We start from the raw sequence: 17412 nt of genomic DNA, 5'->3' as shown, positions 1-17412 counted from the left end.
ACTACTGGTGGCAGCAGCAACCGGAGGGACGAGGCAAGGGAGGAGAAGAGGTGCAGCTCGTGGCCACGAGAGGGCGCCACTTGTACTGTGGCGCAGACATCACAACGGGGCATCAGCAGTTAGTGTCAGTGAGTGAATCAGTGGATAAATCGTGAGTACAATTATTTCCAATTATTATCAGGAAGATTAGTTGGAAATTTCCAAAAAAGTGAAAGTTTATTGGAAATTAATTTCCATTATAAATTAACTTAGTAAATTTTTTTGTAGTTTGGACTTGTAATAGTTTTAAGTGAAAAGTGGTTGAGACGGGGAATCCATGCCCGATTTTGGGTTCAGTGAACTTCTGTTTAAAGACTTGTAAAATTTTAAAGTTATAGTTTATATAGTACTTTGTTGTTCAAATAGTTGTTTACGTTTTATTATTACATAATGGAAGCGTTTAGTGATCTGCAAGATGATATTAAAGCCAAAATGTTAAAAGCTAAGGCTAATTTTAAGAAGTCCCCAAAGGAAAGATTAACGACTTCTTATGTGGAAACCAGGCTAGATAATTTAGAACAACAGTGGTCTCTATTTTCAGACACTCATACTAAAATTATAAGTCAAGTCAAGAGATCAGATTTGTATAGTTCAGACTACCACAAAAATGCAATATATGATGATGTAGAAGAGTTGTACGTAGAATATAAGACTGATTTAAAAGAGATGTTATGTAAATTAAATTCGAATAAACAAAGTGTTGTTGTATCTGGTCAAAGTTCAGCTACACGTTTCAAGTTGCCTGAAATAAAAATTCCTATGTTTTCGGGTAATTATACGGAGTGGCAGACATTTAGGGACTTGTTTTTAGGTCTTGTGCACGAAAACAAGGCCCTAGATGATGCCCAAAGGTTTTACTATCTCCGAGGTCATTTGACAGGAGAAGCTGAACAGCTATTGCGAAATATTAAAATGTCGTCCGATAGTTATCAAATTGCTTGGGAAAAGTTGGACAGTATGTACAATAATAAACGGTTTTTAGCTAACGGCATCTTGAAACGTTTGTTAAGTCAAAAGAATTTAGTGTCTGAATCGGCTACTGAAATTAAGAAACTTATAAGTACAACGTCAGATTGCTTAGAGTCAATAAAAAATCTAGGTATTGATGTTTCATCCTGGGATATATTGATTATTCATATTATAAGTATAAAATTAGATAAAGATACTCGAAAGGCCTGGGAGTTGAAGGTAGCCTCAGAGCCATCTGATGATTTACCAACTTTTGTTCAGTTCTCGGAGTTCTTAACAGGTCGATTCAGAGGTCTAGAAAATATAGAAACTAAGTTAAATAATAGTGATAAGAAAGTTACCAAGTCTTTTCACATTGTTAAAAAAAATGCTGATCACACTGCGTCTTGTTTATATTGTTCTGAAGATCATAAAATATATTTATGTAAAAAGTTCGGTAAAGAAACTAACGATGCCCGTCGTAATTTTGCTCTGGAAAATAAGTTGTGTTTTGTTTGCCTTCTCAATAACCATTCTGCAAAAGCCTGTAGAAACACTCTTAGATGCCAAGTGTGCAAACGCCGCCACCACACGTTATTACACCCAACAGGTGTTTCGGGGTCTGGTGTTGGGGAAATTAATAATAATGCTCGCGAGGAAGCCTCATCGTCTGCTGGTAGGTCGGTGAAGGAGGATACAAATAAAAATAGTAGTGAAATAACCGTTCAAGCGGAGGGGTCAAGCAAACCGATAGTGTCATGTCTTTCGACAGGAAGAGGTCAGAGAACTGTGCTCTTAACTACGGCTTTGGTTAAAGCTGAGTCGAAAGAAGGGAATTATCAGGTCATTAGGGCTTTGCTAGACCAAGGGTCACAGGGTTCTTTCGTTACGGAGTCCACAGTCCAATATTTAGGATTGAAGAAAAAGCCATCAAGGCACACTGTATTAGGTGTAGGGGGTGAAAAAAGTGTAACGTCTAAGTTCACTGTTGATATTAAGTTGAGGTCAAGAATAGATCCGAATTTCCAGGTAGGGGTTAATGCTTACGTACTGAAGTCGGTCACCGCCCTTCTTCCAGCTACGAGAGTAGCCAGGATAGAATGGATAGATTTGACCGAGGATGATTTGGCTGATCCTGAATACCACAAACCTAATAAAATTGATATTTTATTGGGTGCTGAGGTTTACAGTCAAATTATCCAGGAGGGCATTAAAAGAAATATAACTGGAACTCTATTGGCGCAAGATACTAGTTTTGGATGGATACTGTCGGGATCTTGTGAAGTGGATCCTGAGTCAAATGTTCATTCACACATTGCCGTGATGCACTCCAGTGTTCAAGCCGATGACATGTTGAAACGATTTTGGGAGTTGGAAGCTGAACCATCTGGAACAAAGAAGATACTCACGGAGGATGAAATTAAATGTGAAAAAATATTTACGGCTACCACAAAGCGGAATAGCATGGGCAGATACATTGTAAAACTGCCGCTGCGTGATTCTGACCCGGTCAGTAAGGTTGGCGAGTCTAAGTGCATTGCTGAAAAAAGACTGAAGAGTTTAGAGACAAGGTTAAAGAAGAACCGTACATTAAGAGAAGATTATGCTAAGGTTATGCAAGAATATTTAGATTTGAAGCATATGAGAAAGATTACAGAAAAGGAAAAGGATAATAGTAAAGCAATATACTTACCTCATCACGCCGTCATCCGGGAGGATAAGGAAACGACGAAAGTGCGTGTCGTATTTGATGCTTCCTGCAAAGGAACAATGGGAATGTCACTTAATGACAACTTATTAATTGGTCCGACGTTACAAGCTGAACTCCGTCATACGATTATGCGATGGAGAACCCATCCGATATGTCTTGTCAGCGACGTCATCAAAATGTATAGAGCGGTACTGCTTGATAATTCTGATACAATGTATCAACGGATACTCTGGAGAGACGATCCTGGAAAGGAAATAGAAGAATACGAGTTGATGACCGTCACTTTTGGTACCGCATCAGCACCATACTTAGCGGTTCGTGCATTACATCAAGTTGCGTATGATGAATGTAAGGATAAGCCGCAGGTGGAGAAGATAATTCTTAATGATTTTTACATGGATGATTTGATGACGGGAGCGGATACTACAGAAGAGGGATACAAAATCTACATAGAGATGAACGAAGTTTTAGCTAAAGGCGGCTTCTACTTGCAAAAATGGAGGAGTAATAGCAAGGCATTATTAGATAAAATCAGGGAGGGTAAATGTACTACAGATGACGAACTAAAGATAAAAACTGACGAGGTTACAAAAATACTGGGACTTACCTGGAACTCATGTGATGACGTCTTCCAGTATGCCGTAAAACTTCTGACGGTCACTGCACCTATAACAAAAAGAAAAATTATCGCCGAAATAGCGCGGTTGTTTGACCCATTAGGGTGGCTAGCGCCTAGTATTGTATTAGCCAAAATATTTATTCAGAAATTGTGGTTAGCAGGTTTAGAGTGGGATCAAGAAATTCCTAATAATTTAGTACAGGAATGGGCTACTTACCATCGCAACTTACCTTTCTTGGGCGAGGTTAGAATCCCACGATGGCTGCATATTGTCGCTAACGTAAAGCAGGAACTCCATGGCTTCTCTGATGCTTCCAAAATGGCATATGCAGCTGTCATTTATCTCAGAGTTATAGATGACGAGGGAAAAATTAACATTTCTCTGGTCACGTCGAAAACAAAGGTGGCACCAATTAGACAAGTGTCTATACCAAGGCTCGAACTATGTGGGGCCGTTCTTCTGGCCAAATTAATGGCTGAAGTAGGAGATGTAATGGGTATCCAGAAGTGTGATTGGCATGCGTGGACAGATAGTGAAGTGGTACTGGCTTGGCTCAATAGTCATCCGAGCCGCTGGAAGACGTTTGTAGCCAATCGTGCTTCAGATATTTTAAACATCGTGGATACTTACCACTGGTCACACGTGTCATCTAAAGAAAATCCTGCAGATTGCGCTTCCCGTGGTGTGTGCCCATCTGAATTAAAATCTACGGCTATATGGTGGAATGGTCCGGATCTGTTGCGACAGGAAGTGATTGAATATAAAAGACCGAAGCATCTCGCAACACATTTGGAAGAAGTCAAGGTGCACACGACTGCGTTAGATACAATTACCATCTGGAATAAGTTTTCGAAGTTGTCAAAATTAATTAGAGTCATAGCGTACTGCAAGCGGTTTCTGAATCTGAGGAAAAATGCAACTAATAAACATAGCACAAAAGAATTAACAAAGCAGGAGCTGGACGATGCTACGAACACTTGCATAAAAAGATGCCAAGAGGATTTTTCGGAAGAATTGAAGGAATCAAAGAATAGTAAGAAAAAGGGTAATCTGAAGTCGTTAAATAGCTTTATTGATTCTGATGGAATTATAAGAGTTGGAGGAAGACTAGACATGTCTCAATTGGATCAGAATCGCGTACACCCAATCCTCTTGCCAAAAGAATCTTTTTTGAGTCAGCTTCTGGTTGCTGACGCTCATGCAAAAACCATGCATGGGGGCCCGCAGCTTATGGTCACATATTTAAGATCCAAGTATTGGATTATCGGGGTTAAATTGCTAGCCAAAAAATATGTGAGGAACTGTGTTACATGCATTAGGTATGCAGCCAAAACTCGAACTCAACTTATGGGGCAACTACCATCAGCACGTGTAACACCAAATAAACCTTTTTTATGTACAGGAGTGGATTATGCAGGACCCATAAATATAAGAGTATCGAAAGGGCGTGGGAACAAATCATATAAGGGTTACATTGCACTCTTTATATGCATGTCTACTCGAGCAGTTCATATAGAAGTAGTTAGCGAGTTGAGTACCAAGGGGTTCTTAGCTGCGTATAAAAGATTTGTAGCTAGGCGTGGTCGCTGCGCCGAGTTGTACAGCGACAACGGTACAAATTTTGTAGGTGCTGCGCGTGAATTACTTGTTTTATACAATGCCGAAAAATCTAATTTTAACGCCGAATTAGCAGAGTATCTTGCTACAAATGGCACGGAATGGCACTTCATTCCTCCTCATGCACCAAATTTTGGTGGTCTTTGGGAGGCAGGAATAAAGTCCACTAAGTACCACTTAAAGAGGATTATCGGTAACACAACTCTGACGTATGAAGAAATGGCTACGGTGCTGGCCCAGGTTGAAGCGTGCCTCAATTCGAGGCCGTTGTCATATGTTGAGGATGAAGATAAGGTCGATATATTGACCCCAGCTCATTTTCTGATTGGAGAGCCAGCGGTTTTAGTTCCGGACTCCAATTATGAAAAAGCGAATATTAGCAGTTTACAACGCTGGCAGCTCCAACAGCGAATGATGCAGGAGTTCTGGCGACGTTGGTCACATGATTATTTACATCAGTTTTTACAAAGACGCAAGTGGGCTCACCAAATTCCTGAACCATCTGTTGGAACGGTAGTATTAGTCAAGGAGGACGACATGCCTCCCGGAAAATGGTTATTGGGAAGGATTGAGCAGAAGCATTGTGGACCTGACGGAATTGCGCGGGTAGTAACTTTACGCACGAAGGCCTCAATTATTAAAAGACCTGTGTCTAAGTTATGTGTATTGCCAATGGCCAAGTAAAGTCAGATATGTTATAAAGTTTAAGTTTGTGTTTTAAGTTAATGTTTATGTGATTTTTGTATTGTAAGTTTAATAATCTGAAACACTGGTTAGTCTGTCAACGTCTATATTTGCATTTTGTATACCGTTTTGTTATTATTGGTTTATATTTTTAAGCTATTGCATAGTTGTTTGTGTCATAACATGCCATTGTTGGCATGGTGGGCGGCCAGTAATAAGGACATTTTGCACAATGTCCTTGGTGGGCGGTATGTTTGGGTAACGAAATCATAGCGTGAAATATTCATATTCGTATTTAAATCAATAAAATTGTCGCATACCTCGATAGATGGCGTTGTCGTCGAATTAGATCGCGCTATGGTTTCGTTACAAGCAAATACGTATGTAAGTTAGAATATTATTTTTTTGTGAGATCAAAACGCGAGCATTGAAATAGGCAATATACTTGTAAATTAATAATAACAGTATTTAATTGCCATCCCCTCCCAAGTCGACCCTCGGTCTCGTACATGGTCCTTCGAGCCGGATTGTACATGTTATATTGAATAGTCGTGGTGGCCTAGTGGGCAAAGAACCAACCTCTCGAGTGTGAGGGCGCGGGTTCGATTCCAGGTCAGGCAAGTAGGTACCAATGCAACTTTTCTAAGTTTGTATGTACTTTCTAAGTATATCTTAGACACCAATGACTGTGTTTCGGATGGCACGTTAAACTGTAGGTCCCGGCTGTCATTGAACATCCTTGGCAGTCGTTACGGGTAAGTCAGAATCCAGTAAGTCTGACACCAGTCTAACCAAAGGGTATCGGGTTGCCCGGGTAACTGGGTTGAGGAGGTCAGATAGGGCAGTCGCTTCTTGTAAAGCACTGGTACTCAGCTGAATTCGGTTAGACTGGAAGCCGACCCCAACATAGTTGGGAAAAAGGCTCGGAGGATGATGATGATATCGAATTCATACTAGTCACTTTTAAGTGGGAACTACTGCCCGTACTGGGATAAAGCATAGCCTGTAGTATTTTTGGGAAGAGTGTAGCTTTCTAACAGTGGAAGAATTTTTCAAATCAGTTCAATAGTTTCGGAGCCCTTGTTATATTAATATACCTAGATTTAATTTGAGGTAAAATCATTTGTGTGGGTAATTGACCGTAGCTACTCGGTTTGAGTAGGCACTTAACTAAAGGAAAACAGTCTTGAAAGGTCTTTTCCTTTAAAAAGGCAGTTTAAAGGTCTTTTCCTTTAAAAAGGCAGTTTAAAATTGTTTTTCGGTTAAAAATCAATAAAGTTATTTTTTTTAGTATGTTTTTGTTTAAAAAGTCCTATCAAGATTGTTCAATTTTACTTTAATGATTTACTCAAATGGTGATTTGAGATGATATTTACCTAACCTTATTATAAAACATGGGTTCTGTAGTGTATGCAGGTACATGTGCATCATTGTATAGGTTATGTCATTATTATGACGCCTCGTGCGCATACGTCACTCGGTTATAAATACCGGATCGAGCGGTGGGGAGTCAGTCGTTGTCAGACTGTCGACCTGTGTGGTGGTGCGTTGGCGAGTCGATTAACATAATAAAATGAGCGTACAATACATTGGCGACGAGGATAAAACCGTGAGTGTTTGGACCAACAGTTACCTATTATCTAATTTTTATAATTTTGAACTACCTATTAGTTCTGTGATCCAGAAAAATATTTGATATACAAGGTTATACTAAATAATTTGTCCTATTCATGCCTATACCAAATTAATGTATGCTAAATAAGCTTTGATAACAAGTAACCTCTGACCGATGTTAATATTCAATCATATTAAAAAGTGCAAAAGGAAAGAAGGAAGGGAAGAGAGTAGAATGACAAAGTATACATAACTTTTATGTTCATGTATGTATCACCCGAATTGCAAACAAATTTTAACCTTTTTACGTAATTCTTTGTTTAAGTTTACCTTGCTACAATTCTAATGGAAGTAGCAATATTTATTGCAGGTGTTAATATTTATCAAATGAGTAATTTATAATACACAATCATTACTTGGTGATCAGTTTACTCATTCTTAAACCTGCATCAAAGTTTATTCAATAATAGGCATTTATTGGAAGCAATATAAAGTTGCTGGTTGTTGAATTGTCGTCAAGACGATTTTAGCAGTGGTGGGATTTCCTAGAGGATATAATACAATAACCTATTTGCCTTATAATCAATTGTGTTTAATAATTGTTGTGCTTGCATGCCAACAAGGCGGAATGTACACGGATCTTATTATGTTGTTTACAATCCTATTTTGTAAGTGCCTGCATTCTAAGCAAATAAAGACCTATTCTATTCCAAAAATCTGCTGGTCATTAAATTGACAGCTTGACGGTTAGCAGTAGTGTATATCTACTGGTCATTAGATTGACAGCTTGGCAGTTGGCAGTAGCGTGTATCTACTGGTCATTAGATTGACAGCTTGACAGTTGGCAGTAGTGTGTATCTACTGGTCATTAAATTGACAGCCTGATTGTTGGCAGTAGTCTATATCTACTGGTCATTGAATTGACAGCTTGATGGTTGGCAGTAGTGTATATCTACTGGTCATTAGATTGACAGCTTGGCAGTTGGCAGTAGCGTGTATCTACTGGTCATTAGATTGACAGCTTGACAGTTGGCAGTACTGTGTATCTACTGGTCATTAAATTGACAGCCTGATTGTTGGCAGTAGTCTATATCTACTGGTCATTGAATTGACAGCTTGATGGTTGGCAGTAGTGTGTATCTACTGGTCATTAAATTGACAGCCTGATTGTTGGCAGTAGTCTATATCTACTGGTCATTAAATTGACAGCTTGACGGTTAGCAGTAGTGTATATCTACTGGTCATTAGATTGACAGCTTGGCAGTTGGCAGTAGCGTGTATCTACTGGTCATTAGATTGACAGCTTGACAGTTGGCAGTAGTGTGTATCTACTGGTCATTAAATTGACAGCCTGATTGTTGGCAGTAGTCTATATCTACTGGTCATTAAATTGACAGCTTGACAGTTGGCAGTAGTCTATATCTACTGGTCATTAAATTGACAGCTTGACAGTTAACGGTAGTGAACGTCTACTGGTCATTCAATTGACTGTACACGCATAAATTATCTGGCGATAGTTGTCAACTACTGCAACAACTAAATAGTAAATCTTGATAATTTTTATATTTTCTGTGTCAGAGTCTAGTCAACAACTTATACCTGCTATATTGTTCTGGTACTTAACTAACTTAATTCAAGTGCTTGCAATATAGAGGATATTACAAGAACAAACTGGTGGGTTATATACTCAACGGTTCTACAAATGACAAACATGTGCTAGGTATCTAGTTTAACAAACAGCACATTGAGGGACCGTAGTAGGTTGGCCATGTATGTTGAAGAACTCGCCCAGCTATACTGGTATGTATTCACCTATGCACAACATCCAAGTCCATCAACACCTCTAGTGGGTTGCCTACCCATAATAGTGTTAATTATAACAGTTGCTCAGTCACCCTAGGTATAATTTCAATACTTTTACTTTATTTTGCTGTATTAAAGAGGTTGTTATACAACAGAGATATTCCAGAAGATACAGAACAGTAGAACAGCATACAAGCAGCAATACTAGCTGGAAAATGTGGATCAAAATTTTGGTATTCAATAGATAGAATCTTTGGTAAACATGCTAGCTCACAATTGTAATTTTAGTACTTTAGGTTGATATAAAACTCTTAGATCAAAAGAATATGGAACTAAGCATTGGAGCAATCTGTGATTTATTTGACAATGCTACTTTATCTACCCAACTGCCTCGTTGGTCTAGCTGTCGCAAGCGCGGCTGCTGAGCACGAGGTCTTGGGTTCGATTCCCGGGTCGGGCCTGGAAGTTGGTGATTGATACACCCGTGCATCGGAAAGCACGTAAATGTCGGTCCTGCGCCTGATCTCTTTCCGGTCGTGTCGGATTGCCGTCCCATCGGGTTATGAGAGTGAAGGAACAGTGAGTGCACTTGTGTCTGCGCAAATGCTTGTGCACTATAATATGTCCTGCGCAGTTGGCTAATCCCCTTACGTGAGTACAGCCGCCGTAGCCGATAATCGGCTAGGAGGACATCATCATCATTTACCCAACTGGGCCTTCTCATCTGTGACAAAAAATCTTTTAAGGATGATACCTGAAAGGAGTTCCAATGTAGATACTTACTCTGGGAACTGTCTAATGATGATTAGCTCATGGATGATTGTTGCAATCAAGTTCTCAAAAGTTGATGATTGCGTGTGCTTTTAAAACCTTCAAGATTCAGGCTTGAATGAATTTTAATTGGTATCTTAGCCTCTTTTTTATTGATTTACATTGGTGTTTACAAATAGTTTAACAAAGTGGCCCTCATTATAATATTGTTATTTGCAAATTATGTTTTACAGTATTGCAGTACCAATAAGCAGTATAAGTACATTGAGAGTTGTGGAAGAATATGCTTCCATAGGGGCGAATAACATAACCATATATGAACATATATGAAATAGAATCCATTTATTGATCTCAAGTTAATAAATCATCACATTAATATATTCTTGAAGTGCACACCTACTTGTAATATAAAGTTGTGTAATTTCCTCAACCCATCCCATAAGATAAGATCCATATGGGTGGTGGGATGGATATCTATTAACAAAATAATGTCTTGTGTCCATAGGGTTAATAATAATTGATCTTAGAACACCAATCTTAGGTTACCGTAAGACAATTGGACTCGCACGAGAGGTAAAGAACTTTATCACTATTTACATTTATCGACATTTATTACTCTTTTGTGCTAATTAAACTACACAGTTGCGTCGACATTTGGTTAATAATAACTAAAATATTAGAAGGCAGTACTCCTTGATACGGCACGTATTGTGAGGAGGTTTCTGTCTCTGGGACCCTAACCACCGGTACCTTGGACCCTGTGCCCGATATCGGTGGTAACCTATTTTTTATATTTTTAAATGTTTTTTATTTTTATATTTAATATTTAAAAATGTAAATTATATGTTCTAAATAAATAAATGACCACTAAAATATTATTAAGTTCCTAAGTCCTACTGCAAAATATAATCTGAGTAAGTGTTCCTTAAAGTATAGGAAGTAAAATTGCCCTTAGTCACCAAATCGTTTAAAAATTTACTGGGGTGCTGTCCCTATAAAAGATAATAATATTTTTATATTCTGGTTGTCTAACTGAAACAACGTAGATAAAGTCAGCTGCAATAAAGGGTAAGCGCTTTTGAACGAAACTATAAACATACTTATGCAGCCAACTATACTTACATAAAAAAAAAAATATTACGTTACCTATACGCGGTCATGAAATTGGAAAAGCGTAAAATATTAAAAATGGAAGCAGCACAAAGCTGATCATCAAATTGATGAGGTCAAGTATGACATGAGAGCAGCATAGCTGCTCATGAAATTGAGATATAGAATTAGAATCCCACATTTATCTATGTGTAGACAGATGTTTTAGAAAGGTTAGCGGTTGTTTTGCAAAAGGAAAATTGCATCGACTAGAAAACTGTTTGTGAGCTGCTGTCACCTTGGTGAAAGGAAGAAGAGCATGAGTTGAGGGTCAGGGACTCTTCTATTTTATGGTGATGCAGAATGTCACAGCTTCAAAATATATAGTGCAAAGTTAGTGACACCTGTTAAAGTGCGTTCGTTGCATAATATGGTTCTAATTAGTTAAAATCTGATTCGTAATGTTACTTTACACCTTCGTTATAATCAATATGTAACCATGATACTAAAAAGCTTACCATCAAAGCATAATAATTCTTTGACTACTTAAATTTTTGAAAACCACATTAGGAAAAGCAAACAAACATTACAGAACGCAATGTCCGGTGATAATAGTGTTCTTGGATGCCTAACCGAAATATAAGTATTCCTATCGCACTATTATATGCAGTAAGGTATTCATATGTTGGGTGTTGAATGCTAAGAAGCTTACAGTTTCTTGACTAGATATTGGACATACATTGATGTAGGGTATTTAAAGCCTATATCAGAATTTCAGCGAGTGTACTAGCAGAAACGTGCAAAGTACCAGCGCTGATCAATAGGGTTGAAGACCAGATTGTTTGTTACATTGCTGAGATAATGATAGGCTTTGATATTCCACTCTCAAATTAAAAACTACATATTACCAAAATTAGTTGAGTTAGCATTCTCTTGCTTACAAGGCACACAAAGTACTTAACTCGTACATAGAACTACAATTTAAACCATTAAATTGGTGACAAAATATGTGATCGCCATTAAATTGGAGACAAAGTATGTGGTCACCATTAAATGGGTGACAAAGTATGGAGTCACCATTAAATTGGAGACAAAGTATGTGGTCACCATTAAATGGGTGACAAAGTATGGAGTCACCATTAAATTGGAGACAAAGTATGTGGTCACCATTAAATGGGTGACAAAGTATATGGTCATCATCAAATTGGAAACAGTCCATCTAGGTCACCATTCAATTGGGACGATCTTATGTGATTACTTTCCTCGTACGGCTCGTACGGTTTTGAATGAGTGAAAAGCATTGATGAGGTACCCTAATGCCGATCTTTTACCTTGGAACAATGCATTCTGTATCAGTTTTAAGTGAAGTCGAACCAAGCAAGATGAGTGCTCATTATCTGAAGGTACAGCAATATTTGAGACTTGCTTGATTTCACATGGACTGATTGGCGGGATGTCTGCCAAATGGACGGATCATCTCTAGTGTAGATATAATACAGGGCCGGAACAGCGGCTACAAAACCTGAAGTTAAACTTGCCGGCCTGATATCACTGCTACGAATTTGTCTTGTTGACCCTGAAGCAGATGCTGGTATGTTACCGTCTGCAAAGGGACGGATTTTTATTTATGTTTATTTCACAAGGGAAGGGATGTAGTGTCCTGCAGTATCACCGATATCTGTCGTCTCCTTAAATGGAAAGGGAAATGAAATGGAAACGGAACAAAGTAAATCAGTTTGATGGCAGTGTGATCGGTGGACTGATCTGATAGCGTGGTTTTGTTGTGCTGCAGGTGTTTGATAGATCTTTAAGAAATTACCAAAATATTTATGAGTTTGATTGTTGGACTTTTTGAAACAAGGTTAAAATCAAAACAACAAGGGAGAGATGTAGTGTATGCAGGTACATGTGCATCATTGTATAGGTTATGTCATTATTATGACGCCTCGTGCGCATACGTCACTCGGTTATAAATACCGGATCGAGCGGTGGGGAGTCAGTCGTTGTCAGACTGTCGACCTGTGTGGTGGTGCGTTGGCGAGTCGATTAACATAATAAAATGAGCGTACAATACAGGTTCAAAAGTACCTGCTTTGGTAATGGGTTTAGTCCAGTAATTTTCTTCGGGATGGTGGTTTAAACCTGGTACAAATGATGGTACTTTTTTAAAACCACGTTTCATAACAAGGTGGTTAGTGTTTGCAACGTGAGGGGTTGTATGTCATCGTGACAGCAATTAAAATTATCTTTTCTTTAGAGTCGTTGACTCTCTGTAAATTAGATATTAGTTTCTCCGTATAAATAGTCAAAACAAAACGTACCACGCTTAGTTTCGTGATTTATTTAATTGACTGTGATAAATAACTTTCTAGATAAGATACCTACCTACTAACTTTTTATTTTATTTTTTTACAAATTGTTTTCCAGCGGTTTCACACGCATCCTGTGGCAACTACTGTCCGTACGGGGATAAAATATAGCCTATATATGTTACTCGAGAAGAGTGTAGCTTCACCTGTAGTCCTTGGTATTAGTGCAAGCAACTCTTCAGCTTTATAATATTATAGTAGGTACTTGTAGTCTTGTAGATGTGTAAAGCATGTATGTGCAATGTGTTATATTTAACCTGATGACCATTCTCCTCATAAGGAAGAATGTTAAATGGATTTTATTAAACGCAGGTAGGTACAGGTTAATAATTTGAAAGGCCAAGGGCATATTGTGATATTTTTGCAGCGGGTAACTTTAACGTACCTAAGTACCTACCCTACGTTCTAAGTATAGGATTAGTGGAGGTACCTACTCTGAGTTAAAATACTAGCCTCAAGTAAGAATATGTGAGTTCGATTCTAGGCCAGTCAATTATTATGATTTAATATGATGATGTAAGATTCATCCATCCTCCGAGCCTTTTCCCAATCATGTTGGGGTCGGCTTCCAGTCTAACGGGATTCAGCTGAGTACCAGTGCTTTACAAGAAGCGACTGCCTATCTGACCTCCTCAACCCAGTTACCCGGGTTATGTAAGATTATGAAAGTAATTAATAAAAGAAGAAAGAAGTCTTTAATTATGATCTTGTAATGTTTACATTATTCAATACGTTATCTGTTACATTTTAAATTGCTAATAAACAAAACATTCAGGGTCATTGCACTACTCACTGGCACAGTTTAATGACACTGGTGAAAATAATAGCATGCGTAGGTACTATCTATTGGTACTTCTACACTAATATTATAATGAGGAAACTTTTTGTTTGTTTGTTTTACCGCTGAGGTCTCGAAACTGACGGGTTATTCCCGCTCCGTAACACCCTTTCGTCAACACTGTTGACGATCGGGAAAAAAAGTTTCGTTCGTTCACAGTGTTGACGAACGCTGGTTTTTATTTTTAAAATATGGAAAGACTTGTCATGGATTTTTAAAATGTTTTAATAGAGTATGTTAGAGCTTTTGAAACACAATTAACTAGAAAATAAAAGTAGCCTTATCATGTGCATAATAACCATTTTACACTAAAATAATAAGTAACTGACTAACGGATTTGAAAAATTCTTTCACTGTTGATAAGGTACACTATCCCAGTGTACCTATTGTGTCCGGGGGTACGAGAAGTAGTTTCCAAAGGATACAGCTATTATTTGTATAAATAATATAGAATTAATATAGAAACAGCCCACCTAATTATAAAAAACCTGATCCTGAGAAAGTGTTGGCTTTAGTACTAGGTATAAACCATCGTCTCCAAAAAAGTTGAAGCTCTTACCCTAGCATTACACCCGATACTTTTTAAAGTCACGTTTTATAATAAAGTGGGTATGGGTATTTTTTATACATATCTATACCTAGTAGGAAAAATACGGCAAGATATACGGTAAAATCCTTAGTTAAAACAGTTCAAAACCAAAAGCATAGCTTATCTATGCAGTATAGTTTAGTGAACCTTCGTTATCAAGTCACCCTCCGTCTATCTGCCCTTGACAATGAAATTGTAATACGAACAATACATGCACACATACATACTAACTAAGAGGGCGTTTTAGGGTTCCGTGTATAAGGGGAAAACGGGACTCTTACTGAGACTTCGTTGCCCGTCAGTCAGACTCTAAGCAGGCTGTACCTACCTCTTGAAACTTGATAGTTACACATTTTAAATCATCACAGAGTCACAGGTGATGTGTTTGTGTTGTTGCCATAACAACAAATACTGAATTAATCATAAAAAAACATCATTTTAGGAGGCTTCCACACAACAAACTTGATGTTATTTTGTGCTTGTTGAACCGATAGAAGAAATAATGAAAACTCAAACTCAAAAACGGCTAGTTCAAAAACGTGCAAAAAAATAAAAAATACGTTTTATTCCGTGAGTTTACATTCATAATAGATTATTTTTACAAGTTCGTAGATTATTTGTAAGCAAACAAGTAGAGACAACGTACGGAACCCTTCATACACAAGTCACACTCGCACTTGACCGGTTTTTGTACACAAAAACAATAAGCAGTTACGGCTGCGTGCTGACCGCGCATGCACGTCGCGTTGCATCCAGTGGGAATTGCAGCAAAGAAACTAGGTAAACTAGGTATAATTTCATTTCATAAAATGAATTTTGTAAATAAATCGTAAGTTTGTTTTGATTGATAAGTAAGTACCTAAGTAGGTATGTATTTTGTAAGTAACTAGGTATTTTACGCAATTCATTTGAAACTTGAGACTAAATTATTTGTGACGTTAGATTTCAAATTGAAGTATGTCCAAAATGCTTTAATTCATAAAAAGTGATTTTCTTTTCTGTTCGGGTAAGACTTTTTATTATCTGATTTTGAGGGTGGTGCGACTATCAAAAATAGGATTCTCTATCATCCTTTCTATCATTGTTTCTATGTTTTTTTTTTTATAGATTACGAGAAAAAGGAATTTTTAATTTGGATTTAGGTTTATTTTGTCAAAATGAACCATGTCCTTCGGACTTAGCTTTATTTGATCTAACAGAATACTGGACTTAGTGCAGTTTGAATCAAAATATGATGCCATTTTGAACAATCACGTCGCTCTGATTGGCTCAGTGCGACTTGCTGCGTTTTGATATAACATGTCAAATGAACTTGGTTCAATTTGAAAAAAGGGGTGTGTTTTAAACTTATTTTGCTTAAAAACTACAGCGACTTGGTTCAATTCGGTAAAATATTGTAAAACAGACTTCCCCTGCCTTTTAAATAAGAATAAAAGCTAACTTCATGTCAAAAGTGGACTTGATGTGATTTGAAATCTAAATTCACATTTAATAAGTACCTACACAGCTAAGCGTAGCTGTATCATTTATTGCATGTTTTTGTAAAATGCAAAACGTTGAGTTCTGGCATATAAAATTACAAGGATATTTTTATTTACCTCAAAATCTTTAATCTAATCAAAATCATTATATTTTAAAATAAATTAAATCTATATTTACATAAAAAAAATACAATATTTTTATTTAAATACAATAAATTATAATTAGGTAAGGACCTATTTCCCATTTGAAAAGTACCTAAACAATTTTAATAGGACTTTTTACACGATTATGTATTAAACTATTAATAAGTATAATTTGATTTGATCATATTTCATTCATTCGTTCGTTCTTTCTAAACGTCATTTTATCGGCCGTGATTCGTGTTCACCCCGTTGATAAGCTTGTTTTTTCTATTTTAAACTTTATTTATAAGTGGCACAAAGTAGAGAATACCCTAACTGTCAAATTAATAAACGAACAAAAACTCTGATTTTGGGCTAATTACAACTTTATATTTATAGAAATAAGGTTCAATATACAATGCACACAACTCACGACTTTTGGATTAAAAAATGTTACCCCTAAAAAAGAATTTGTCGTTTTATTTTAGTACTTAAGAAAGTAGGCATCTTATTTAGAAAAACTATAAACTTGTGTTTTTATTTTGGTACTGTGAAACTTAGAATGTAGTAAAAAAATGTTTTTTATACATAGAAAAAGTAATCTTATATCTCTGTCCCTTACTATAATGTAAAGATAGAGGCAGACAAAACGATTTGATATGCAAATGAAGTGACGAGTCCTGTGTATTTTTTTAAACCGGATTTTTAAAAGGATTTGAATATTTTGTCCATTAAATGATTTTGTGTAAGATACATCTTAAATCTATAAGTAGAAAAGTTAGTTTGCGTCAGCCTATTTATCAAGGAAGGGTAAAAAGAAAAGGCTACTTTTTATCTTGCTTTGCGGAGTAGTTCCCACAGAACGAAGGTGAAACCGCTGGCGAAAGCGGGTCTATGTGTTAATCTAAACTTAATTTTGTTTGTACCTACCCGAAAGGTTCCGAAACTGAACCGATTCGAAAAGTTCTTTCACTGTTCGGTAGCTACACTCTTCCCGAGTAACATAGGCTATATTTTATCCCGGTACCAGGAGTATTTCCCACGGGAAGTGGGTGAAACCGCTGACTTTAGCTTGTCTAGTAACTAAATAGGTGCTTTCTTCTATTTTCAGATGGG

General features: G+C 37.2%; 1 protein-coding gene across 1 annotated transcript; it reads left to right on the top strand.

Annotated features, from left to right (window-relative positions):
• Positions 1-429: 429 nt before the first annotated feature.
• LOC124643200 lies at positions 430-5619 on the top strand. The gene has a single exon (XM_047182081.1). It carries the CDS (start codon positions 430-432, stop codon positions 5617-5619), a length of 5190 nt encoding a protein of 1729 aa, XP_047038037.1.
• The last annotated feature ends 11793 nt before the right edge of the window (positions 5620-17412 follow it).

Source organism: Helicoverpa zea, chromosome 27 (genome assembly GCF_022581195.2).
Source record: "Helicoverpa zea isolate HzStark_Cry1AcR chromosome 27, ilHelZeax1.1, whole genome shotgun sequence".
Lineage (NCBI taxonomy): Eukaryota > Metazoa > Arthropoda > Insecta > Lepidoptera > Noctuidae > Helicoverpa > Helicoverpa zea.
This window is presented reverse-complemented; position numbering and strand designations above follow the sequence as displayed.